The sequence below is a fragment of the Passer domesticus genome, chromosome 11 (assembly GCF_036417665.1).
Source record: "Passer domesticus isolate bPasDom1 chromosome 11, bPasDom1.hap1, whole genome shotgun sequence".
NCBI lineage: Eukaryota > Metazoa > Chordata > Aves > Passeriformes > Passeridae > Passer > Passer domesticus.
Window position 1 is genome coordinate 8,446,784 of NC_087484.1, and position 24,446 is coordinate 8,471,229.

The following is a 24,446-nucleotide window of genomic DNA, read 5'->3' on the forward strand; positions in this document are numbered from 1 at the left end:
ACTACCACCAACACCCAGAATCAGAGGGGGATGCGGGGGGTGGGAAAGGACTCAACCCTTTTAATCACCATTTTCTCCCTGCTGGAATTAAGCCCCGCTAACAGGATGGAAAAGAACATCAATTTTCCTGCTTGGCTTTATCCAATGTCAAAAGGCTTTTACGGCCAGCGCCCGCGTGCTCAGCATGCAAAGGCAGTGCCCGGGGCGGGCGGGCGTCCAGCCCCCTCCCCGGCACCCTGCCCCAGGCAGGGACACCCCCAGCCCCCCCCGGCAAGGGCACAGAGTCACCGCTGCAGGGGACAGGGCTGAGGGCCAAGGGGGGGGTTTCCCGAGCTCTGGTTTAATCCTGCTGGGAAGCTCCAGCTGGGGAGCTCTGGCTGGGGCCGGTGGAGGGGACAGGCAGCCTGCGTGTCCTCCCCTGCTGCGGCGGTGGCTTTTGAACCAAACCCTACCGGTTTTGGCCAGGAAAAGGGGAAGGCAGCTCCCTACATCCCTCTCTGGGCACTTGGCTCAGTATCCCTCCTGCTAAGCTTTTGAAAATCTGCCCTGGGAAGACCCCACAGCTTCCCAAGCTAGGGGCGGGGAGGGGGTCCCCGGAGGTGGGGGCAGGCAGGGATCTCCGGCTGGAACTGAGCGAGGCATCCCGCATGTCCACATCCCATCCCTCGTTAATAGAGCAATAATGGCCGTTGCCTGGAGACGAGCGCAGGAAACCTTCCCATCAGGAAACCTTCCCATCCGTCAGCGGGAGCAGGGGGGCCGAGGGGGCTGCTGCCCGCTCCCGCCACACCCGCTGTCCCCAGCTCCTGGGACAGGGTGTCCCTGGGGTGTCCCCGCAGGCAGGGCGGATTTTCAGGTCCTTACATGCCCCCGGGAGAGGAAGAGGCTGTGAACCCCCCAGTGAAGGGGGATGAGGGTGGGGAGGGAGGTACCACACACAGACCCCTCTGAAGGGACTTCCAAGGCAGGGAGCAAGTGGGAACACCCAGCGAATCCCCCTGGGGATGAGGACAGCAGGGACCGGCTGCGGGTGGAAGCTGGTACCCAGCGATGCTGGGGGAGGGCAGGGATTGAGCAGAGGATTAAAAAGGAAAAAAAAAAGGGAAAATTAAATCCCTGCCGTTTGGCAAAATGACAAGGACAGGCAGCAGCGCTGGCAAGGAGGGCAGGCACGGATAGCGAGCTCAGCCCCACTGCCCTGCCGGGGGCTGCACTCCCTCACAGGCTCAGCCAGGCAAGAGAGGATCCGGAGGGCTGTCAACAGCCATGAGCACCCTCCCAGCACCCTGTGCCTGCAAGCCCAGGGTGCCAGGGAGGCGCAGCAATTAATTATCCTGGCAGTTATTCCCGCAGGGTGGGAGAGGCTGCCAGGACCTGCACCCCCGCGCCGGGACAGGTTCAATCCGGTCCCGCCGCCAATTAACAGGGCCCCGAGGCATCACCCGTCCCCGTGGCAACGCCACGGCCCTGTCGATGCTGATGGGAGTTGCCATGGCAACACCAGACCAGATGATGGGGACCCCGGCTAAGGCGATCGAAGCTGGGCCGGGGGGGGGGGCAGAGCTGTCTCAGCCCCACGGTCATCACCTTGCCCTGGGCAGGCAGGGCCACCTCGGGGCCACCTCGGTGCGTCCCCCTGGGTCCCCTGCAGCCGCCCACGCCAGCATGGGGCCCATTTTTCCGGCCAACTCTTTGTATTTAGCATGCAGATAAAGAGAGGGGTCACCCACTCCCCCAGCAGGACCCAGGGACACATCCTGCTCCATCCACCTCCCTGGGGAGGAAATGCTGGGCTGCAGGAGGGGCCAGTCTGCCACCCCCAGGAGTGCTGGGAGCTGCAGCCCAGCTGAGGGGCAGCACCGGCTGGGAGCACACAAACACCCACAGGGAAGCAGGGCGGTGAGGAGGCACTCAGCACCTTCCCCCACCCCAAGGGGGACGGGGTCCACCCTCTGCCCCCTCACCCCGTACCTCCGCCAGCGCGCGGCGCATCGCGGCGGCCGCCTGGGGCGAGACGCGCCAGGGGTCGGTTTCCTCCACCATGAGCACGTCGAGGGTGCCCTTCTCCAGCACGACGTCGAAGGAGGCGTCGGGGAAGGCGAGGGCGCGGATGTCCATGACGGCCCAGCGCAGGCCGGGGCAGCGGGCGTGGCGGGCGCGCATGGCCGCGATGCAGGCGGGCGAGAAGTCGATGCTGGTGACGTCGGTGTAGCCCAGCTCGTGCAGGTCGTGGCTCAGGGCGCTGTTGCCACAGCCTGTGTGTGGGGCACAGCTCACGCAGGGCTCGGGGTGGTGCTGGCACCCCTGCTCTGTCCCCGTGGTGCAGGGGAGGGTGCGGGTGGGCTGGGGCTGCTGGGGAGGGGCAGTCATGGCTTCGACGCCAATTAATGAGTGTTGGGCTAGGCGCTAATTACCCCTGTCCTGCCAGGTGGGTGCTTTGGGCTCCTGTCCTGGGGCAGCACTGCACACCTGATCCCCGCACCTTGGGGTGGGAGGTGTGGGGAGGCTGGAGGCAGGAAAGAGGCAGGGGGCACCCCCAGTTATCCCTCCCGCGGTGTTGGGGGGCAGGGGCCGGCCGTGGTCCCACGAGCCTGCTGGATAACTCCAGTGGGAAATCAGGGAACTTCGGCGGGGGTGGTTAACCGGGTGCGATGGCGAGAGGGATGGAAGAACTGCTGTCTCAACAGGACACGGGGAGACACGTCCTGTCCGCTACCAAGCCCTCCCCTCGGAGCCGCTCCACCGGGGCTCGGCCGCTCACCGGGGGGGAGAGTGGGTTCTCGGGGAGGGGGGCGGATTTAGGGGCTATTAAACGCAGCTGGCAGCGGCTGATCCGCTAACAGGATCGGTGATTACACCCGCCTAATCCCGCCGGCGGATCAGACCGCAGGTGGCATCACGGGGCGGCTACACCCGCCCCGGCACTGGGGCCCCCCCGCCGGGCCGGGCTGGGCGCAGCTCCCGGTACCGGCCCGGTGCCACACCGCCCCCTGGCGGCCAGCGCCAGCGCTTCCACCGGCGGGACCCCGAGCCCCGCCCGCCCGCCCTCCACCGGGCACGCCGGGCACGGGGCACGTACCGAGGACGAGGATGCGGTCACCGGGGCGCAGTTCGGGCTCCAGCTGCGGGAGAAAGCGGGAGAGCCCCCCCAGCCACTCGCGGGTCTCGGCGCCCTCCCGCCGGTAGAGCGTGTCCCAGAACCGGCGCCGCCCGTAGCGGGGGGGGCGCGGCGGGCGCGCGCCGCCGCTCCATGCGGGGCTGCGGGGCGGGAGCACCGGGCGCCACGTGCCGCCCGCGCCCCACGTGCGCCTTCCGGGCCGCGCCGGTGCGCCGCGCTCAGCGCTCCGGGCGGAAACGCGGAGCGGAATGGCGGCGGGGCGGGGGGCGGCGGCGCTGCGGCGGGCATGGCGGGAGCGGCGGGCGGCGCTGCTGGAGCCCCGCTACACGCCGCTGGTGGCCGCCTGCCTCTGCCTGGCCGAGGGCGGCGTCAACCTCTGGGTCATCCGCAGGGTCCCCTGTGAGTGCCGGGGCCCGGCCCGGCGCGGCGCTGCCTTGGGCTGACCGCGGGGATGGCGGTGCGGGGACGGGGGCGGCTCGGCCCCGGCGTGGGAGGGATGGCGGGGCTTGTCCCGGGCAGCGCGGGGGCGGGATGCCGGGGCACGGGGACAGTCCGGTCCCTCAGGTGACGGCATCCCGGGCAGGGGGACATGGCCGGGCCCAGCGGGGACGCGGGGCTGGGCCGGGGCTCCGGGATGCGGCCGGCAGGGAAGAGCCGCGCTGACAGCGTGGCAGGGTCGGGCTGGCGGGTCTGGAGGTGGCTCAGCCCCTGCAGTGCCCTCCGGGCCCCGAGCCCGGCTGACGCCGCCGTCCGCAGACACCGAGATCGACTGGCAGGCCTACATGCAGGAGGTGGAGGGCTTCGCCAACGGCACCCGGGACTACGCGCAGCTGCGGGGCGACACCGGGCCGCTCGTGTGAGTGACGGGGCCCGCAGCGCTCCTTGCCCGCCGGCTCCCGGGGCCGCGGGCCCGGCCCCTCACTGCTGCTCCCCACAGCTACCCCGCCGGCTTCGTTTACATCTTCCTGGGGCTGTACCACGCCACGGGCCGCGGCTCCGACATCCGCCTGGCGCAGTACCTCTTCGCCGGCCTCTACCTCCTCAACCTGCTGCTCGTCTTCCGCATCTACTGCCGAACCAACAAGGTACCCTGAGGCCAGGGCTCCTGCCCTGCAGGGCTCTGCTGAGCCCTCACCCCGGCAGGACAGCCCCAGGCTCGGGGCTGGGGTGTGGAGGAGCTCAGCAGCAGCAGCAGGCAGTCCAGGACAGGCTGCTGGTGACCCTCTTGTGTTTCTGTCCCCTGCAAGGTCCCTCCGTATGTTTTCTTCTTCATGTGCTGCGCCTCATACCGCATCCACTCCATCTTTGTGCTGCGGCTCTTTAATGACCCTGTGGCCATGGCCATCCTCTTCCTCGCCATCAACCTCTTCCTGGAGGAGCGCTGGTCCTGGGGCTGCCTCCTCTTCAGGTGAGGGGCTGGGAGCTGCTGGGTGCTGGGTGCGAGAGCCAGCTCAGCCCCAGGGGCTGCCTGGCCTCCCGTGTGGGCTCCGCAGTGGTAATGCAGCTTCCTGCTCAGCCTGGCTGTGTCCGTGAAGATGAACATCCTGCTCTTCGCCCCTGGGCTCCTCTTTCTGCTCCTGCAGCGGTTTGGTCTCCTGGGCTGTATCCCCAAGCTCTGCATCTGTGCCCTGCTCCAGGTGGGTCCCTGTTTGTGCCAGTGCAGCAGCAGGGAATAGTGGGCTGCCCTGCCAGGCTGCAGAGCCGTGGGTGGAAACAGTGGGACCAGCATCTGTGGCCTCTCACAGCAAGCTGGCGTTGACAAATAATGTAACTCATGTGACTTTCATCTTGGGCTGACTGTCCCTGTCACCACACGTGGCACTGGGCTTCTCAGGAAGTAGCTGGGCTAACAGTGACCTGGTGCAGGGCTCTGTGATGGTGCTGGTGTGTCCCTGGCAGGTGGTGCTGGGCCTGCCCTTCCTGCTGGTGAACCCCGTGGGGTACCTGACCCGCTCCTTTGACCTGGGCCGCCAGTTCCAGTTTAAATGGACGGTGAACTGGCGCTTCCTCCCAGAAGAGGTTTTCCAGAATCGAGTCTTCCATGCTGCTCTGCTCCTGGCTCACCTGGCAGGCCTGGGGCTCTTTGCACTGCACCGGTGGCACAGGTGAGACCTGGGGTTCCCCATGGGTGTTGATCCCTGCAATCCCATGTGCAGGATTCAGATCCGTGACTCCACTGCCCCTGCAGTGCTACAGTCCTGGGATTGCAGGTGTGAGTTGGAGGGCAGTTACTGTTCTCTTTTGGGGAATGTAAGGCCCAGGCATTGTGGCTCACAGGGGAACACTGGGGTGGGAGAGACTTTCAGCAGCTGAGATCAATGTTTGTTCTTCCCTCTCAGTTCCAAAGAGAGCATCCTGACTCTGTTGAAGGATCCTGCCAAAAGGAAACCCGCATCCCCTCGCTTGACTGTGAACAATATCCTTTGGCAGGATGGGCAGCAAGGAGAGAGGGAGAAGGCAGGGCAGGGACAAACCTGGCTGGGTCCCAGGTCGTGCAGTGCTGCTATACCAGCCTGCCCTGGGCAAAGGAGCTGTGCTGGGGAGCTGTTGTGGGACCACACCTCCAGCCTGCTGTGTTTGCCCCCTTAATGCCAGTGCATGGATTGTCTTCATCCTCTTCTCCTCCAACTTCCTGGGTGTCTGCTGCAGCCGCTCCCTGCACTACCAGTTCTACGTCTGGTATTTCCACACTCTGCCCTACTTGCTGTGGTGCACCCCAACCACCAAGCTCGCCCACATGCCCAAGTACGTGCTGGCAGGGAGGGGAGCACCCACCTGCTGGGGGTCTGGGGGCGTGGGTGGCTGCTGTGTCCCCCAGGCTGACCCCCAGCCTTCCCCCTGCACAGGGTGCTGCTGCTGGGCGTGATCGAGCTCTGCTGGAACACCTACCCCTCCACAGTCTGCAGCTCCCTCTCCCTGCACGTCTGCCATGGACTCATCCTGCTCCAGCTCTGGTACGGCACAGCCCCCACGCCAGTGTCACACGCCCCTCCACAGAGCAGGAAACCCACAGCAGTGTCCAAGAAAGCCCAGTGAGAGTGGGGATGGCTGGCCAGTGGGAACTGGCCTCTGGAACTGCCCCATCTGCCTGCTCTTTTCCCACTTGACTCCCAGGCTGCCCACAGCAATCCCAAGAGGGCCATGAGCCCTGGAACTGTGCAAAGGGGGCAGGTGTGGGGAATCCCAAAAGGCAGAACTTCCCAAATAAAGGGGGCTTTGTGTGCCCTTCCCCAAAATCCTTGTCCTGTGATGATGTCAGAACAGCTGTCCCTGGACTTGCTGCACCTGAGGGAAGGCAGAGCATCTTCTAGAGCCATGAGCACTCTCCCTTCCCAGCTGTGGGAAAGGGGTGCCCAGGGCTAGGCAGCAGCCTCTGGGGTGAGGTTAGAAGAGACGAGTTGCAAAACTGCTTTGCCTCAAGGCTTCATTTGCTTTGATGGGACCCAGGAGTCCCTCCAGTACAATTTTTCCTATTCCCCTGCCTACTGCCTCCCACCAGAGATGGCTGAGAAGGGGGTGACCCCCTTCTAGGAGTGTGGTGAGTCCTGGCATGGCCTGAGTGGAGCCAGCAGCTCTCTGCTGATAACAGAGACACCAGTGCAGGTGGCTTGGAGCCAGGTGTCTTTATTGGCCCCTTGGGCGGCCGTCAGACGTTGTTGGGGTTGTAGCACAGCATGTTCAGCTTGATGTTCTCGTCCCAGTGACGCAGCAGCAGGAACAAGTGCCTGGCTGCCCCTTTGAGGCAGCCCACGTCCACCCCCTCGGGCAGGCGCTGCGCCTGCAGCCACGCGTCCGCCTTGGCTGCCACCAGCTCCCACTCCTCAAAGAACCCTGCGCAGCGATGCTCCAGCCACGCCAAGGCCACTGCCGTGGCCCAGCTGGCGCTCTCCAGATCCTCTGGCCCCACGTCCTGACAGCTGACTCCGGCCTCAGAGGGGGCAGCCGAGTGGGGCCCGGTGTCGGACTCGGAGCCGTGCCCGCTGTCCGCCTGCGCCCACGCGGCTGCGCTGGGCACCTCGGAGCACGTGCTGCGGGACGGGGGCGAGCTGGGCTGCGGGGCCGTGATGGGCTCCTCGCCCTCCTCAGCCCCGGGCCCTGCCTCAGGCATGCTCCTGGCCCCTGGGGACACGGGGCTGAGGCTGGCACGGTGGGAGGCGTAGGGGGAGGCGCGGCGCAGGCGGTCCAGGGGGATCTGCACCACTTCAGAGAAGCTCTCGGTGAGCTGGAACGGCCCCCGGGCTTGCTGCAGCTGCACCTGCAAGGAGGGGACACAAACGAGCATGGGGGGCAGGCAGGGGTGCAGACCACCACAGCTCCAAACACTGGGGGCTGCAGGAGTGTCCCTGGGGCACAGGGACAGTAATAACCCCCAAAAAGCCAACCAAGATCCCCAGAGACATTTAAGGACGCAGCAGGGCTGAGCAGGCACCTGCTGGGAGCATCTTCCGCTGCTCGTGCTGCTGGGCACGACGTGGGTGGCTCAGCTGGCCCCCAGCAGGGCAGGTCCCCCCTGGGATGGGGACAGGGGACAGGCAGCAGCTCCTTACCAGCGGGAGGTAGTCGTGGCTGGCGTGGTTGCTGGAGCGCTCGCTGTCTGGGCTGAGGCACTGCGGGCGCAGAACCAGGCTGGGGCCCCTGCGCCTGCTCAGGCTAAACCTGCGGGGTCACAGGCAAGAGAAGGATTGGGGGGAATTCCTGAAAGGCAGCTGGACACCACACTGCTGCAGGGAAGGGGCTGGAGTGCCAACCCCCCCTACTTATGCTGTAGGAACTGGCACAGGACAAGGGACCAGCAGCTCCCAAAAAGTGGCACTGTCCCCCTCTCCCCACAACATGCCATTTTTTGGCCCCTTGCATCCCTCCATCCCACAGTGTCACCTGGAGCCTGTGATGCTCTCTGTGGATTTCTGGGAGCCCATGGAGGTGGTGGAGGGGCTGGATGGAGGCCCTGCAAGGGGGAAGAGTTAAGTACAGTGAGAACATGATGCACCCAGAGGTGTGTCCCACTGCCCAGCAGCTGGGAGGGCAGCTCAGCCCATGTGCCCAGGGTACTGAAGGCACAGTGGATGCTCCAGCTGTGGAGGGTACCCCATCTCCCACCCTCATCCAGCCCTTGGCCCCCTCCAGCCTGGACACACCGTTTGAGTAGTTCTGCCTTTCCCAGCCAAAGGTAGGGGAGGAGATGCTGCCTGGAGACCTGGCAATCCCATCTCGCTCTGCAAAAGAGCAAAATCTTGTGGGGCTCCAGGGACTCTCACAGCTGCTCTCAGGGGCTGCTGTGCTGTCCTCCCACACCCCTCCCCAGTATGGGGCAGATGCCTCTTTCCAGATACCCACAGCACCCTAGGCAGGACCAGCCCCACCCTGCCACCAGCTGAGGGTCTCCAGAGACCCCAGTGCAGATCCCTGGGGAGCACAAGTTGACATAAAGGTCTGAGTCAGTACCTGCAGTGCCAGGGGCCTCATGCTGCTCCTCCACACCCTGCTGCTGCCCCTGACCCGCTGAGGAGCTCCGGTGGTGCCAGCTCCCTGCTGCCACAGCTCGTGTCCGGCTGCCTGAGCCAGCTGCAAGGGATGATGCCACCTCAACCCTGTCCCCTTGCTGTCCCCTCTCCCTCCCAGCAGGCCCCTGTCCGTACCTATGCCCCACACCTCGGGGGCTGCGGGCAGGGCTGCCTGCGTGGCACCGTCCACGGGCACCAGGCGGGTGTAGAGGGAAGGCACGTTGCAGGCTTTGCTGGTTTGCACGGCTTTCAGGCGGAACCGGCGGGCAAAACCTGCCCAGAGCAACGGGGGGATGCTGGAGCTGCCCTGGGGAGTGGCACCAGCACCCCCCTGCTCCAGCACCCCCTGCTCCAGCACCCCCTCTGCTCCAGCACCCCCTCTGCTCCAGCACCCCCCTGCTCCAGCACCCCCCCTGCTCCAGCACCCACCCTGCTCCAGCTTGGCTTCCCGCTGTGCCACGCTCTCGTTGTCCCGCACCACGGAGCGCGCTGCCAGGCGATGCAGGGGCTTGTCCCAGGCCTTGGCCACTCTCCGCGGCGGGTCCTCCCTGCCCGGCCCGTCCCGGGGCTGCAGCAGTGACTCCAGCGAGGCTGTCACTTCCCAGGACACGGGCTTGCCGGCTCGCAGAGCGTGGATCACCACCTGGCAGCGCAGGGGCACGCTGGCATCACCCAGGCTGGGCTGCCCTGGCTCGGGCGCTGGCGAGGCACTGAAGAGGTAGGAGGGCTCCACCAGCATGTCCCAGTCCAGGTGGGTGGGTGAGAGGAGGTTATCTGGGCATGGGCAAAGGCTGGGCTCAGCAAGGCGGGGGCACCTGGCTCCCCGCCACCGCCCTCGTCCCCAGAGCCAGCACACACTTGACTCCGCTGCACCGGGCTGCATTTGCCGTGGCTGGGGTCCCAGCTCATCCAGCCGCCCCTCCAGGGACTGGTTCCTCTTCTGGGACACCTTTTCCAGGGCCTGGCAGAGCCGATGGGCATCCAGCTCCCCGTGGGGCGTGGAGAAGCTGCGCCCAGCCAGGGCAGCACGTGCCAGCACCTTCTTCTGCCGCGCCAGCTCCTCCGTGCTCAGGGCCACCGTCACCTGCGGTGGGGACGAGGCTGTGGGCGAGCCCAGCACGGGCCCAGATTGCCCTGGGCTGCCATGGGGCTCCTGCACCTCTCCTGCTGCTGGCTGGAGCCTCGGCTGTCGTCAGCCCCAGTGCTCTGCAGGCTGGCACCAGCTGCTTCCCAGGGATGCTGCCCTGGCACGATAGGCACGGGAAGCACCCACACAGGAGTTTGCAAACATCCCTGGGGACTGACTCAGGCTGATGCTGGAGTTGCCAGGGATTTGTGTGTGTGTGGAAGTGAGGCTAACTAGGATACTCAGGCTGGATGATGTTACAGTGGGATGCATTCCCCAGTGCAGAGTGGCGTCCCTGCATTGAGATGCTCCCCCTAAAAGCCACGTCAGGGCAGTGGCACCCATGCCACCTCTCGGCCTGGCAGCAGGGAGCTGGGAGGATCATTTACTCTGCAGGGAAATCACTTACGCTTGACATTTCAGCAGCAAAGGGCACCAGCTGTGCTGCTGTGTGACAGGAGTGGGTTACCTAAGCCGTGCCACTGGGAAGGAGCGTGTCCTGGTGCTGGGTGACAGCTGGCCTCACCAAGCTTGGGGCCATCATCACCGGGGCAGCTGCCTTCCCCCACCCCAGAGACCTAGCTGGGTTTTAAACCCAGGTATGAAGCAGCAGGGCTGTGGCCCATTGCTGATGAAGTGTCTGGCAGTGTTGGCTGAGGGCTGCAGGAGCCAGGCTGAAGCCCAGCCAGCCAGCCTTTCTTCTCTGGCTCAACAGATTTGCTACGTGACGCCAGCCCAGCTATTTTCATTTGGTTTCTGCAGCTTTAAGGCGTCACTGAGCTGGCTCAGGGGTCTGTTAGACACTCAGCTGACTGCTGGCTAGGGACACTGAGGAAACAGCTGCTTGGTCCCCAGCTGTCCCACTTCAGTAGGGCAAAACCACCCAGGAACATCCTCATGGCATCCATTGCTTATCCTTGCTTAAAATTCAGGCTGCAGCACTCTGTTTCCCAGCCCAGTGGGCAGATGCCTGGGCACAGCAGGGCAGCGAGGCTCCAGCTAAGCCATGAACAACCCCCACTCCACGAGCCCCTGCACCCATTGGCACCCTTACCTTGGTGCCAGCTGGGGCAGAGGGCAGCGGGGCAGATTTGGTGGAGGACTCGCAGAGGGACAGGCTCTTCTGGCCCTGCTGGGAGGTGACATCAGCACCAGGGGCTGAGGAGCCACCCTCGGGGGCCACATCCCGGGAACCGGTGGACTCGCTGCTGGTGGAGCTGCGGGAGAGCAGCCCCTGGCTGCGGTCAGTGCTGACAGAGCAGTGTGTCAGGACATACTGCTCCTGGATGTAGGAGGGCTGGTAAATCCGCTTCCAGATGTCTCCCCCAGAAACAGGATCACCACCTGCCCGGTGAGCACACAGCCTGTTAGCCCATGGCTCCCATGCCTGCCCCCTGCCCCAGCTCTGCACCCCACTCACTCCGCTCTGACACCTCTGTACTTCCAGAAAAAACATCCAGGGAGGCATCCCCCGTTCCTGGGTTGCTGTGGCGTGGCTGATGGCTCTCTGCAGGACTGAGCCCTTCCTGCTGGGAGAGGAAGGCTGAACCTCGGGAGCTCTGGCGAGCCCCATCCTGGCCCTAGGAGAGAGAGGAGAGCACCATCAGCCCCCAGCTGGGGGACAGCCCTGGCACAGGGACCACAGCAGCAGCCACAGCACAGGGACCATGCCACCCTCCAGGCAGCAGCCACAGCACAGGGACTAGGCCACCCTCCAGGCAGCGCCAGCCGTACCAGCGGGCGCCTGTCCCCGAAGCGGGCGATGCTGTAGAGGACGCAGTAGCTGACGAGGCGGTCACCGGGGTAGAGGGCCGGGAGCTCGGCGGGCGAGAGCAGGGCCTCCATGCTGTCGGGGACGTACCAGTCGATGGTGATGTCGCTGATGGCCGGCTCGATCGCCTTCTTCAGGGACTTGATCAGCTGGGGTGGGGAGAGGGGACAGTGTCACACGTGGCGGTGTCCCCGTGCCCCCCCTCCCCTGCCTGGGTCTTACCTTGGGCTGCAGCCTCTCGGCCGGGCTCAGGAACTCGGCACGGCCCCGGCTCACCTTGGCCATGGCCTTCAGCAGCCGCCGGCACGCCCGCGGGCCCATGCCAAAGCTGAAGCACCTGCGGGACAGCCAGGGGATGGAAAGCCACGGCTGGGCTGGGGCTGGGGCTGGCAAAGCCAGCAGTGAGCCCTTCAGCAGGGATGGGCAGGGGGATCTGACAGCCAGAGTGCTGCCCTGGCTCTGTGCTGGGCTGGGGCACCCCAGGAAGAGCTGAGAGCTGAGGGATGCGATGGGGGAAGCACACCCTTGGGGCAGGCACAGTAAGATTTGCGGCTGCACAAGGAGAAGTCAGTGGGAACAGCGCGGGGGATTTAGGGAACACCGAGAGCTGCCGGGGCCGGGGCCGGGGCCGTACCTGACGGTGCTGGCCTGCCTGCGCACCAGCCGGAGGATCCTGCTTGCGTTGCCCGCTGCTGCTCCGGTGAAGAGGAACAGCTGGCGAGGGTAGCCGTGGTGCAGGGGCTGTGCCAGCGCCCAGCCCAGGGCTGCCAGCAGGTTGGTGCCACCAGGGTCTGCCCGCAGGCCGCCGAGGTGCTCGCAGGCACGCCGCAACGTCTCCTGCCAGCACAAAGAGCCGGCCCTGCAGCGGTGCCCTGGCTCACCAGCCCCCACCCCAAGTCAAGGAGCTGGGAGGAGGACAGAGAGGGGTTAGTGGATCCCCAGGATTTGCCCGTGGTGCTCACGTTGCTGCAGAGGCGACTGGATGGGAAGAGCGGCTTGACGTCGGCGCCGAAGCTGGCGAGGTTGAGCAGCGTTCCTGACGGGAGGCTCTTCAGGGCCACCAGCAAAGCCTCCTGAGGTGACAGCAGGGACCAGGGACAGCTGCTAAGGGCTGGCCACCCAGGGAGCCCCCCTGGACCCATGGCCGTGCCTCACCTTGACCTTGTCAAGGTCAGGGCCGCTGATGGAGTCGCTGCGGTCGATGAGGAAGAGGAGCTCGCGGGTGACGCTCTGCAGGTCCCCGGGGACGCCCTCCACAGCCGGGCAGAAGTTCAGCATCAGCACGGGGTTGGGGAAGATGTCTTTGTGGAAACGCTTCTGCACGAAAGCCACCTGCGAGCCAGGCGGGTCAGAGCTTCCTCACACCCTCCGGACCGCAGCAAGGCCTGCCTCACCCACACGCCACCACCTCCCCTTCCTCCTCCCGGCCGCGGCAGCAGGAGCTCTGCCCTGTCACCTGTCTCTCGCCACTGCTGTCCTTCCTGGCAATCCTCACGTAATCCCGGCGGCTCCGGATGTGCGCCTCGTACTCGGGGTACGTCATGGTGCCATCCTCAATCACCAGGTGGGGGCTGTGGGGCTCTGGGGGGCACAGGAGAGTTTCGAGCTACCCTGTGCTGCAAGGGGCTGGGGGATGCTCTGGATGTTTCTGGGGTGATGCTCAAACCCTCCAAGGGCACCATCTTCTCTCACCACAAGGGTAGAGGATGATCTCCAGGTCCCTGTCATAGCGGTGGGGCTCAGCTAGGGTGACACAGGTGGTGGTGGCAGAATTGGCCCAGGGGTCGGCGTCAGCTCTCAGGGCATGTGAGGGGCTCTCCAGCCCTGCAAAGAAGGGAAGGCAGCAGGTCAGTCCCCCACAAAGCCCCTCCTCAGCCCCCCACCCAGCAGGCCCCACAGCAGTGGCTTGTTCCTGACAGAGCTAATGGGATTGACTGGGCCAGCAGCAAAAAGCACATCCCCACCAACAATCCATGTTCCCCTCCTGACCCACGCTCTCCACAGTGCATCACATCACCCCAGGGAAGGAGGCTGCTGACCTAGAGCTGCCCAAAGGCACAGGCAGGGTGACTTTGAGGGGTCCCAGACCCAGGGATGGAATGGGAAAAGGGATTCTTCACCTGGAGGGAGGGCAAGAGGATGCCCAGGAACAGGCCCTCACATCCTCCTAGAAGGGAGGGACCAGGGAACATCACCCACATTTTGAGGAGGTTTTACACAACCAGCTGATAACACCCAGCCACACCCCCTACCTGCCAGCAAGCAGGGGCCCTTCACCAGCAGCTCGAAGGAGAACTCGTAAGGAAAAGGGTTGCAGGGCCGTCCCCGAAAGACATCCACGCTGTCCACAGGCACCACAGTGGGTGACTGGCTCCGGGCACCTGGCCCCCCAAAACAGCTTGTGGGGCTGCAAGGGGAGAGGGGGTGATGGCTCCTGCCCCCCGGCCAGCTGGCCCAGCGTTGGCATTGCCCCCCGGGGTGGCAGAGACTGAGGAAGCCATGAAAATCACCATAGGGCCAACCTGTCGTCACACAAGCTTGCCGGCTCGCTCTCGGGGTCGGCGGGGACGTGGGGTGTGAGCACGGGGGGCAGGAGCAGGCGCAGGGCCCCGTCTGGCAGCGTGGGCAGCTCCTGCACTGTGTTCAGGGTGACAGCCAGGCTCTCCGACGGGCACAGTGTGCCCGTGACGATGATGAAGGTGGAGCGCTCCACGTCCTCATCCAAGACAAGGTGGCCTGGGCAGGAGAGGGAGGAGCGATGGGGGGAGGTCAGTGAGGCATGTGGGCTTGTGGAGGAGGTCATTAGTGTCCCTAATGGCTCCCAAAGGTGACAGCAGAGCACAGGTGTCCCAAAGGCTGTGCCCATGATGGCAGAGCCCCAGAGGAGGTGCAGGGAGGGGAAAGGAGACATTGAGATCTCCAACCCCAGAGACCCCCACTAGGGAGCACTGGGGTGGCCTGGCAGGGGCTCTCAGCCCCTCGTACCCCCACACTTCCCCCTGCCCGTTCTGAGCCTCCTGGCCAGGAGCAGCAGCACCCAGGGCAGGGCACCTACCGCTGGCACAGCGGCGCAGGCGCCCGGGGCTGGGGCTGCACTGCAGGCAGCAGTCCTGCACCCGGTGCCGGTTCTGGAGCTGGAACGTCACCCGCCGGCTGCCCACTGCCGCCTCAAAGCCAGCCACCACCTCCGACTCCTCCAGCGGGTAGATGAAGATGCCTGCAGGCAGAGAGAGCCCCGAGGCAGAGCAGGCACGGCCACTGCTGCACGAACAGCCCAGGGGAGCCCTGCTGAGAACCTGTCTGGCTCACAGCACGCCAGTGAGACACAGGAGCCACCCAGAGCGAGGATGAAACCCTCCTCTTCCTCTGTGCTGGCAATCTGTTTGCTCGGTCTCACTCTCCTCCTGCCCACAGCGTGTGACAGTGGCCCCACCGCTGCTGGCCTCTGTCTTTGCTCCCCAGACTGGGCAAAGCTTGGGGGTCGGGACACAGATGGGCTGGAGACAGGATGCTCTCCAGCACAGGGGCTTTCAGGGGGCCGTGCAGCCCCTGCCACACCTGATTGCCCTCCCTTACCTTCCACGGGCTCCTTGTGGGGGTTGGTGTACGTCAGGTGGGCAGTGATGCTCAGGGAGTACCCGTTGGCACAAGCCTTCACCGTGGAGCTCTTCAGGGGCAGAGCCTCCCAGGACAGGAGGGAGTAGAGGCCTGGCATGGTCCCTCAGTGGGCAGAGGGAAGGAAGGCACTGGATGCCCAGGGACAGGGTCTGCTGGAAGGGGCTTCTGCCCACAAGCCATTTACACCTGCCCAGCCTGCGAGAGGGAGCAGGTCCCCAGCCCTCCCACATCCCAGGCTGCTCTTCAGCATGCACAGAACACATGGACCTGGACCCAGGTCTCTCCTTGGACCCCAGCCCACCTGCAAACCAGGTCTGGAGCCACAGGAGCCCACAGAGAGGGCAACAAAACTCCTGTGGGCAGTGGTCACATGCGAGCCCCAAGCCCTGGCAGACAAACAGGGACTCCTGAACAGAATAGATAATGGCCAATGTCATGCAGCCCATCTCTCAGCCACCCCAGAGCAGCTCCAGGCCATGTCCTGCACTGGCTGGGACAGGAGCATCTGCTGCTCCCATCTCCATTTGCCCACAGAGGTTACCAGGGTAATTTGTTAAAAAAAAAAATAAAAAAGCCAAGCAGAAGGGTGAGAAGCCCACAGTGTAACTAGGACAAAGCAGCCAGCAGTGTTTGCTGGGGGTTTAATAATTAACAACAAGGTCAGTGCTGCACGGAAGAACAGCACAGAGGGAATGCACTGCAGGGTGGAGCCCGACAAGTGGATGATCATCACCCTCTTTGCCCAGAAATGGATGTGTCCAGGGTCCCACCCTTTGGGAGGAAGAGAGGTGGCTGAGGATAACTTCCAGCCATGGCATGAACCCACTCCGAACCTCTCTTTACCTTGGGAAAAACACCCAGGAGCAGCATCACGAATAATTATTTGGAGTCAAGGCATCTCTACAAGACCAGCCCACCCTGTGCCATCAAGTGTTTGTGTAAAATATTCCTGTCAGCCTCAGCCCGGGCTGTGTGGAAGTGGGGACAGTGTGCGTGGGGTCTGCTCCACCCGTGGGTCTGCAGCTCTGCCCTGCCCCAAGCTCCTGTGGCCCAGCAGCAGCAAGGCCCCTGCCCCACGCCCTGTGCTGGTGCTGCAGCACGCAGTGTGCCCAGGGCAAGGACAATGCCAGGTACAACTGAGCCATCTGGTGCCCCCACTCCAGTGGCCTTCATCCTGGGAACAGCTCACAAGAGCTTTGGTGACGGGAGGCCCGGGGTGCCCTCGGCGTGTGGTCACAGAGTGCCTCTCACACAGCATCCTTGAAAGTGGAGCAGGGCTGCATCCTTGGAGGCTGCACCGGGACCGAACTGTCAGCTGGCACAAAACAGGGAGCCTTGCAGAAGTGCAGAAGTGCATTAGCAACGTGGCTGCATCCCAGGAAAATCAGCCCATTACACCAGAGGAGAGCCATTTGCATGCTCAGCTGGCATTGCAGGGTTATGCTGGCAGATCCTGGCCGCCCAACCACACCCCATCATCACCAGCCCTCCACCCTCTGTGCAGGATGCTGCACACACTGCTGCACCCTCCAAACTGTGCTCCCAGCACACGAGGTGGCACAGGGTCCCTGCACAGCCTGCTGCTCCTCCACGCTCGCAGTTCCACAGCTGGGAACATCAACAGCTGGTTCCTGCCCCGACCACAGCACCCAGATGGGATCTGGAGACCAGGATGCCTCCAGCCCAGCCACACTGAGCCATTAAAGATGTATTTCTGCCCAAAGCCGTTTAGTTTGTTCCCAAGGCACCCAGCTGAGTGCCCAGCAACGTGCCCGCTGTTTGCCGTGCCGCCGGGTCACTGCCAGCCTGTTTACCAGGGGCTCGCTGAGGAGCCGTCCCGGTGCCCTTATCACTTCTCTTTACATTTACCCTCACAGAGTAAACAGGCCCCATCTGGCCCTGCCACGCTTTGTGCTGCTGCTCTAAGCCCCGTGGTAATGAATAAAACCAGACCTGATGCTCCTCAGCCCAGCCTCTCCATCCTCTTTCCCTGGAGCAGCAACTTGTCCCCAGATGCCAATGTGGCATCACCAACAGGTCCCCAGCCCTCTCCCCATCCCCAGCATTATTTCCAGTACCTTCACAGCCCTCTCTTCTTCCTCCCCTCCACCTACTGCCTGCAGGAGCTGGTTTATCCAGCAACACCCCCAATATAAAAGGGCTACAGCAGGCTGGGGGTAGCTCTCTGTGCTGGCAGCCAAAAACTATCTGTGAAGGCAAGACGGAGCTGACTCTTCCCTAGGTCAGAATAAATCAATGTTTCTCTTCTTGCCTGTGAGCAGGCTGAGTTTTCCAGCAAGGCTGGAAAGAGAGGCAGGTGCCTGAGCCCAGCAGACCCTCCTCAGCTGCCTGGGGAGCTGCCAGAGTTTCACCTGCTGCAGCAACAGCCGCCCAAGCCGGGGCTCAGCGCGGTCCAGGGCCAGGAAGAGGCCAAACCCAACACAGGCAAACCCCGCGGAAATTTCCACTGGTGACAGATACACAGGCAGGTTCAGTGGAAAGGATGGAAGGAGAGGAGCCCAAACCTCTGCAAGAGTGCCTGGAGTGAGGGGCCATTGCTGCCCCTGCTGCGTTACCCCCTGCTTCCCTGGCCTCCCCTCCCTGCGGGACATCCCATGGGACACAAAGGGCACAAAGGCAGGAGAGCAGGATCCATCCCAACTCCAGGAGCATGGAGAAGGCCATGGAGCCAGGAGGTGATGGTGCTGTTGTCCTCTACCCATGGGACACACCACTTTGCAGAGCCCAAAGAGGAGTGAAGGGGATGCTGGATGGGGCAGAGCACCTCTCCAGCCTGTGGAGTCCCCTGCTTTGTCTGCTGGGGAGTGGGAACAGGGAGCAGAGTCCACTGCACACGCGCGTGCAAGCTGCCACTCACACCCTGACTCCAGCATCACACCCAGGACCACCACCTCCAGGGCCTGAGCTGCTGCTCTCGCCTCCCCAGAGCCACCAAACCCCTGGAAAAACCCATCCTTGTGTCACGGAACAGGAGTTACTTGTCCTCAATGCACCCTAACACATGAGCCCCCCAAAAGAAAAGTCTCAGCCCCATGGATTTCCCCCGACAAGGGCAAACCCTGGCAGGGCAGTGCCACAGAAGGGTCCCAGTGTCCCCCAGCATGGGACAATCGTGGGCCAGGGACCGGCTGCTGCTGACCTGGAGCGTGTTCCCAGCAGTGACTGGAGCCAGCCCTGTCTGCTCCCTGCCGGATGGTGATTTCAGCACTTTTGTGGCCCTGCTGTCTCATCTCCACCTCTCACCCCTCCTATGACCCAGAGCTGCCCTGACAGCGGATGCACAGCCCTAGGACACTGAGGAATTGTGAGACACCCTCGGGGTCCCAAACCAGCACGGGCCCTGCCCTGCCTGCCCCTGGTCCTTACCTGGAGGAGGAGGATGAGGATGACACAGAGGCTGCAGGCTCCTTTCAGCACCCGCTGGGTCCCTGCCTTCTGCAGAGCCTCTTCCCTGGGGATGGGTTTCCCTGTTCCCGTCTGGGTGGCTGCGGTACCCGGGGGATGAGCGCTGCTTCCCCGCCTCTCCCTGCTGCAGGCTCCCTCTCTGGCACTGGCTCCTTCACCGCCCTCGCTCCATCCCTCACTCCCTGTGCCAGCAGCAGAGCTGCTCCAAGCCCAGCCTCATTAAAGAGACACACTCCCTATACCGGCACCCTGGGGGGGTGGGGGGATGCTCTCACCGGGAGCCATGGGGGTCTCAGGGGACAGCCAACACCCCCACAGAGTGACAGGCACCAGCCAAGAGCAGAGCCCATGGCTGTGGGCTGCTCTGTACCCACAGAATAGCAATGTCCAGGCAAACTGGTGAGACCCCTGGTGATGCTACAGCAAGAAAAGCCTCGGGGTTTGTCTGCCTGGGACATGTAAACACCCCCTGTGTGCCCCCCCAACAGATCAGGAGGCAAAACAGCCCCCATCAACCAGCTGAACCCTCCAGCACAAATCATGCTGGCCACAAGTGTCACAACCAGCTTCACTAGGAAAGGTCTCAGCTGCCCTGAGACCATAACAAAATGACTGGGAGCAGGTAGATGCTCAATACCCACCCCAAACCCAGACGCCCTGGGGTACCACTGGGCTTTCCTCATCAGCCTCCATGTGCTGCAGTGAAATCACAGCCCTGAGGAGCAGGAACGAGAGGGGATTCAAGGACAGAGCAGCTTTTGGGAGACAAGTGTGACAACAAGCCCCCCTGGGGAAGGTGCAGACAGTCAGGAAATCCCAGCAAAGTCAGGACATGTCTGCTGGCAGGGAGATCTCACAGCCCAGGCACACTGGGAATCCCTCAGCCACTGACAGTCCCACGTTCCCAAGCAGGACCAGAGAAATCCATCAGATTTGGGCTAATCCCTGCCCTGCCTTTCCCTGGCAGCTCCCTGTGCTATAGATAGGACCGTGCTGCTGCAGCTCCTTTTTATAGAGCACAGAGAGGAGTCCCCCCCACCTCCTGCACCGCAGAACCCACCGCCACAGCCACACCGAGCCTGCAGCCAGCCCAGGCACAAACTGGGGCAGGAAAATCCAGCAGCACCACAAGGGGAGCAGTCCCCAGTCCTCAGCAGGTATTTTTGGATCTCACCTCTGAGCTGACCCATATGCCACTGCAGCTGCAGCCCCTTGACACGGGTTTCACAGGAAATCTCAGTGGAAGCTGCCCTTGGCTGCACACGGCAGTGTGAGACACACTCCTCCTTCCCGACCCCTCACCCCAGCTTTAGTCAACAATTATCTGGCCAAGAGGCACTCTGTGCATCCCTAGGGCCCTTGCTAGAGCACTCTGAGCCATTCCTCCCCCATGTTAGATGGCCCATGACATGTTCCTTCCCCTCCCAGTGCAGAGAGAGCTGAAGTGTGCAGCTGCTCCCCTTCCCTCTCCTTTACGACCACAGGAGAAGGATGCTAATCCATGTGTTATCCCCCCGTGACAGCCACCAGCTCTGGGAGCTGCTGGAGGCCCCACACACACCACAACTCATCCACACAGCCTGCGACGTGCAGGGCACTCCTGCTCCCATCACCACAGCCACTCCAGCCCCAGGAAAAAACCCACAAGCTTTGATTTTTCTCTGAGATATCATTTCTAGGCCAAGCTGAGGCGAATAAAAGCATCCAAATGCGAGCACTGGTTCAGTGCCACCAGCCAGGGTGATGGAGCTCGGCCAGCCCCCAGCATCAGAGGTGGCCCCGGTGTGGCAGCAGGTCAGTGACAATGGCATGTGCGGCACTGGGGACACAGCTGAGCCTCCCCAGCGTGCTGGCAGCTTCGGCAGGAGACACAGAAGGGCTCCATCCAGTCTGCTCCCAGCAGCATCAGGTGTTTGTGTCCCTGCTCTGCACTGTCACAGCTTCCCCACAGCAGCTCATCACCGACACAAACAGACCTGGAGAGCTTGGCACTGCTCTTCGGAGAGCGCTGAGCTGAAACATGCCAAACTCTGCAAAGAGAGGCTCAGCTCAGCCCGATGGCTCCATTCAGCCCCTTCACAGCCCAGTAACACCTCACCAGCAGCTGCGGCACAACCCAGGGGACCAATCAGGATCTGGGTATTTATCCCCAAATCACCTCTTCCTGGAGCTGAATTATCACCCGTTGATAGGGCTTGCTGGAGGCGACACAGACCACAGCGATTTTACACATGCTCTCAGGTCCTGAGTAGCTGACAAGCCCTGTGAATTCAGTGTGAGTTATTTTGGGAAATAACCCAAAACCCAGGCTGGCAGGAACCGCGTTCAATGCAGCTGCAACTCCTCAGACCCCGCTGAAGATTGCACAGGCTTGCCTGCAGGGAGAGGGGCAGGGGCGTCCTGCTTAGCTGCTCCTAATAACCAGGAACTAAACCAAATCCTGGGGATGGGTAGCCATGGAGGAGGAAGGTGCCAGTGGTGTTTCTGGTCAAAATCGGGCACATTTTGGCTTAACCTGCAGAATACTGGTGTGCCCAGCTGTGGGGAGTTACAGAGGGCCTGGAGGGAGGAAATGAAACGACACATCAGCCGAGATGGCTGGTGGAGACATCTGGGATCCTTGGGGAGAGGGGCTGGGAATGCTGCCAGCACTTCAGCCTGCCTGACCGAAATCTTCCCAGCAGCTGGCAGAGGTGGATGGAGGGGCTGGAAGCCCCTGCGGGGCTGGCTCTGACACAGCCCCAGGCCACACACTGGCGGCTGCTGGATTGGCTTTCGGCAGCCGAAAACAACGGGGGCTCCCGGGCGCGGGGCGGGCCCGGGGAGCTGCAGCAGCCTCTGCAGAAACCGAAACTGCCCGGATTTGGGGAACCCGAAACTCCGCGCCGTGACGCCTGCCCCGCTCCCTGCCCGGGGGCCGAGCCCTGTGCGAGCCCGGAGGTGGGGCTGTGCCAGCCCTGGGAGCTGCTCGGCTCGGCACGGCACGGCACGGCTCGGCACGGCTCGGCACGGCGGCTCTGCACGGTGGGTATCGCCGCTCCAGCTGCCTGCCCTTCTCCCGATCGCCTGCTCGCGGAGGTTCAGGTCAGCTCGGGCCAGCGGGGCTCGGCGGGGTCCCGCCGGGTCAGCCTGTCCCTTCACGGCGGAGCTGCAGAGCTCTGCCCGGACGGGCCCCGCGAGGGCCGGCTCGGAGCCTCGCCCACGGCCGGGGCTGCGGGGTCTGTCCCCAGCCCGGGGGTGCCGGGGAGCCATGCGGGAAGGCGGAGGGATGTCGGGCCGAGCGGAGCGGGCATGCCCGGGCACATCCCGCGGCGGATGGCCGAGCGGCTGCTTCCCTCTAGCGGGGACCGGGGGCTCGGCCGCCGCCTGCGCCCGGCCCCGCACCTCCCTCCCTCCCTCCCTGCCTCCTTCCTTCCCTCATTCCCTGCCTCCTTCCCTGCCTCCCTCCTTCCCCGCCGCCCCGCGGCACGTGGGGAAGGCGGGACGCGCTTCCGGAGCGGCGGCGGAGCGGTGAGAGCGGCGGCGGCGGGCGGGGAGCTCCGCGCGGCGGTACCGGAGGGGTCCCGGGATCCCGGGGCCTGGCCGGCTCCCCCGCTGGCCGAGCGGATGGGCCCGCGGTGCCCGGGCAGCAGCGGCTCCGGCGGGGGCGGCTCCCGGGGATGCGGGAAGGGGGTGAGAGCAAGCGGCCCGGCTGGGCCAGCTGCCATTCCTCCGCGCCCCGTGAGCCCAGGGAAGGTGTGGGAGTAGCAGCTCTGGCACGGACACGGTGTGCCCCGGAGCAGGCGCAGGGAGGGCTGAGAACAGGGAAGTCAGTGTTGTGAAGATCTGCATTAAGCTTTGTTCCGTGTTCGCAGTGTAAGATCGTCTGACTTGTAGCAATGGGGAGACCCAGGAAGGAGTCTGCTGGCACATCATCCCCCCGACCGGCCACAACCGCCGCCAAAACTGCTCCCGCTGCGCCCCCGCCTTCCGCTTCAGCCCCCCGGGCCAAGGCTGCAGGGAGCCAGCCCCGAGGCACTTCGGCTGCCAAAGCTGCCACCCCCACGCAGGGGCGGGGGACAAAGGCAGACTCTGCTCAGCCGAGATCCACAGCATCCCGTGGAGCCCGAGGAGAAGCTGGGGACAAGAGCAGAGCACCCAGCAGGAGCTCTACAACCCAGAAGGCGCCTGATGCCAGGGGAGCCGCTGGGCCTGCCCGAGCTGACCTGTACCCGCAGAAGAAGCAGCCTGGGGCTGACCTCAGCAAGGCCTGCGACCAGTTCCTGCCCCGTGTGAAGGGCCAGGACATCCCAAAGGTGGAGAAGGAGACCCGGGGCCAGCGGGAGAACCCCAAGTGGTACGAGTGGCGGGAGAACCGCATCACTGCCTCCGTGGCCCCCAAAATTGCCAACAGCAAGTTTGCCAACAGCAAGACAGACGAGGTGCCCAAGTCCTACCTAAAAGAGGTAGTGAGCTCTGGCTCCAAGGTGCAGACCCCAGCCATGTCCTGGGGGATCCGCAACGAGAAGGTGGCTGTGGAGGCCTACAAGCAGAAGTCACAGAGGGAGGGCAGGCCAGTGCAAGTGGAGGACTGTGGCCTCTTCATTCACCCCGAGAAGAACTGGCTTGCTGCCAGCCCGGATGGGATCATCAAGGATCCAGCCACAGGGAAGGACCTGGGGCTGCTGGAGGTGAAGTGTCCCTACAAGCACAGGAACAGGACGGTGCGTGAGGCCTGCAAGGACAAGGACTTCTGCCTGGAGGTGGATGGGGATTCCTATGCCCTGAAGAAGAATCATCCCTACTTCACCCAGGTCCAGTGCCAGCTGGGAACCACTGGCTTGCAGCGGGCTGACTTCGTGGTGCACACCAACAAGGAGACAGCTGTGGTCCCTGTGGAGTTTGACAGGGAGTTCTGGGGGAAGACAGTGCCCAAGCTGGAGAAGTTTTACACGGAGGCAGTGATTCCCCACCTGGAGCAGAAGGCAGGCAGCTCTGTCTGGGCCAAGGAGGAGTAGACCACTCCTGCCTACCTCAACTGGATACTTGCTTGGTTGCATAACTCCAGCTTTGTTCCGTAGCATAGAAGTTATACCCAGGTTAGTTGCTGTTCCTGAACTGTTCACAGCCTTAGAACTGAAAAGTTGTACCAGCAGGACCCTGCTTGGTAAGGGTCCCCCCAAACAGTGCCTTCTTGCTGCCCTAGCCAGGTCAGCACTCAGACCCCAGAGCCTTCTTGTCCTGTCACCCTCACTGCATCCCCCACCTGTCCCAACAGCATGCCTGATAGAAGCTGGCACACATCTGGATCTGCAAATGAAACTAGTATCTCTGTGTTAGAATTAGAGGCTTATTTTGTGGAGAAAACTGGAACCTTTGGTACCTCAGTTGCTGTCAGGACTGATTTCTAACTACACTCCAGAGTGGAGACAGAGACAAGGAAGGTTTGTCAGAGCCCAAGAGCAAAACTCTTCTTTTGAGCCAGTGATGTGCCTTAAGCATCAGAGCAAAGGCACATGGACACTCTTCCTCCCTGAGCCATCAGACCTGCTGCTTCTGTGGCATAACCCACGACATTCCCTGTGAGATGGCAGCAGGCTGTGGAACATGATTCCCACTGAAGAGGTTGTCCCCCAGGCCATGCACCTCCTGAGGACCTACCCATGGAGCATCTCTGTAAACTGCAGCAGCGTGGGGAGGTGGTCATTGTAAAATTAAATACAGATGCACTGGTCTGCTTGTTTCCTGTTGTTTTTGCACCTTGGGATTTACCTGGGGGAGTAGCAGGGCTGAGAGGTGTCCCTACACCAGATCCCCTCCCAGCCACAGCAGAAGAGAAGCAGGGGAGCACTTGGGTCCCCCAAGGGACATGAGAAGCAAGGTCACTGACCTATGCCAAAGCCA

General features: G+C 63.4%; 4 protein-coding genes across 5 annotated transcripts; 2 read left to right on the top strand and 2 right to left on the bottom strand.

Moving 5' to 3' along the window:
* Positions 1-46: 46 nt before the first annotated feature.
* Positions 47-3,311, bottom strand: LOC135278562 (EEF1A lysine methyltransferase 4-like; the record flags this gene model as incomplete). Its single annotated transcript, XM_064385134.1, has 2 exons — positions 47-2,255; positions 3,080-3,311. Coding segments are annotated over 2 exons (576 nt in total), but the record flags the coding sequence as incomplete, so codon positions are not given.
* On the top strand, positions 3,283-6,378 carry ALG3 (ALG3 alpha-1,3- mannosyltransferase). Its single transcript, XM_064385450.1, has 9 exons — positions 3,283-3,517; positions 3,875-3,974; positions 4,056-4,203; positions 4,366-4,526; positions 4,635-4,755; positions 5,018-5,223; positions 5,458-5,534; positions 5,719-5,863; positions 5,965-6,378. Exons 1-9 carry the CDS (start codon positions 3,367-3,369, stop codon positions 6,152-6,154), a joined length of 1,299 nt encoding a protein of 432 aa, XP_064241520.1. The 5' UTR covers positions 3,283-3,366; the 3' UTR covers positions 6,155-6,378.
* Positions 6,379-6,505: 127 nt separating this feature from the next.
* On the bottom strand, positions 6,506-20,830 carry VWA5B2 (von Willebrand factor A domain containing 5B2). The gene is made up of 22 exons (XM_064385445.1): positions 18,525-20,830; positions 15,096-15,251; positions 14,575-14,736; positions 14,042-14,255; positions 13,772-13,926; positions 13,212-13,343; positions 12,976-13,100; positions 12,675-12,851; positions 12,482-12,592; positions 12,154-12,356; positions 11,742-11,856; positions 11,483-11,668; positions 11,169-11,328; positions 10,803-11,092; positions 9,481-9,706; positions 9,052-9,396; positions 8,758-8,895; positions 8,564-8,683; positions 8,257-8,334; positions 7,997-8,066; positions 7,666-7,774; positions 6,506-7,373 (listed from the first exon to the last, which is right to left on the bottom strand). Exons 2-22 carry the CDS (start codon positions 15,232-15,234, stop codon positions 6,765-6,767), a joined length of 3,864 nt encoding a protein of 1,287 aa, XP_064241515.1. The 5' UTR covers positions 15,235-15,251; positions 18,525-20,830; the 3' UTR covers positions 6,506-6,764.
* A 140-nt stretch (positions 20,831-20,970) lies between these two features.
* LOC135278733 (uncharacterized) lies at positions 20,971-24,277 on the top strand. Of its 2 annotated transcripts, none has more exons than XM_064385451.1 (2): positions 20,971-21,587; positions 22,418-24,277. In XM_064385451.1, the coding sequence occupies exon 2, from the start codon at positions 22,442-22,444 to the stop codon at positions 23,558-23,560; it is 1,119 nt and encodes a 372-aa protein (XP_064241521.1). In that variant the 5' UTR covers positions 20,971-21,587; positions 22,418-22,441; the 3' UTR covers positions 23,561-24,277. The 2 variants fall into 2 exon arrangements, with proteins under 2 accessions (XP_064241521.1, XP_064241522.1); XM_064385452.1 differs by lacking the exon at positions 20,971-21,587 and adding an exon at positions 21,985-22,073.
* Positions 24,278-24,446: the final 169 nt, after the last annotated feature.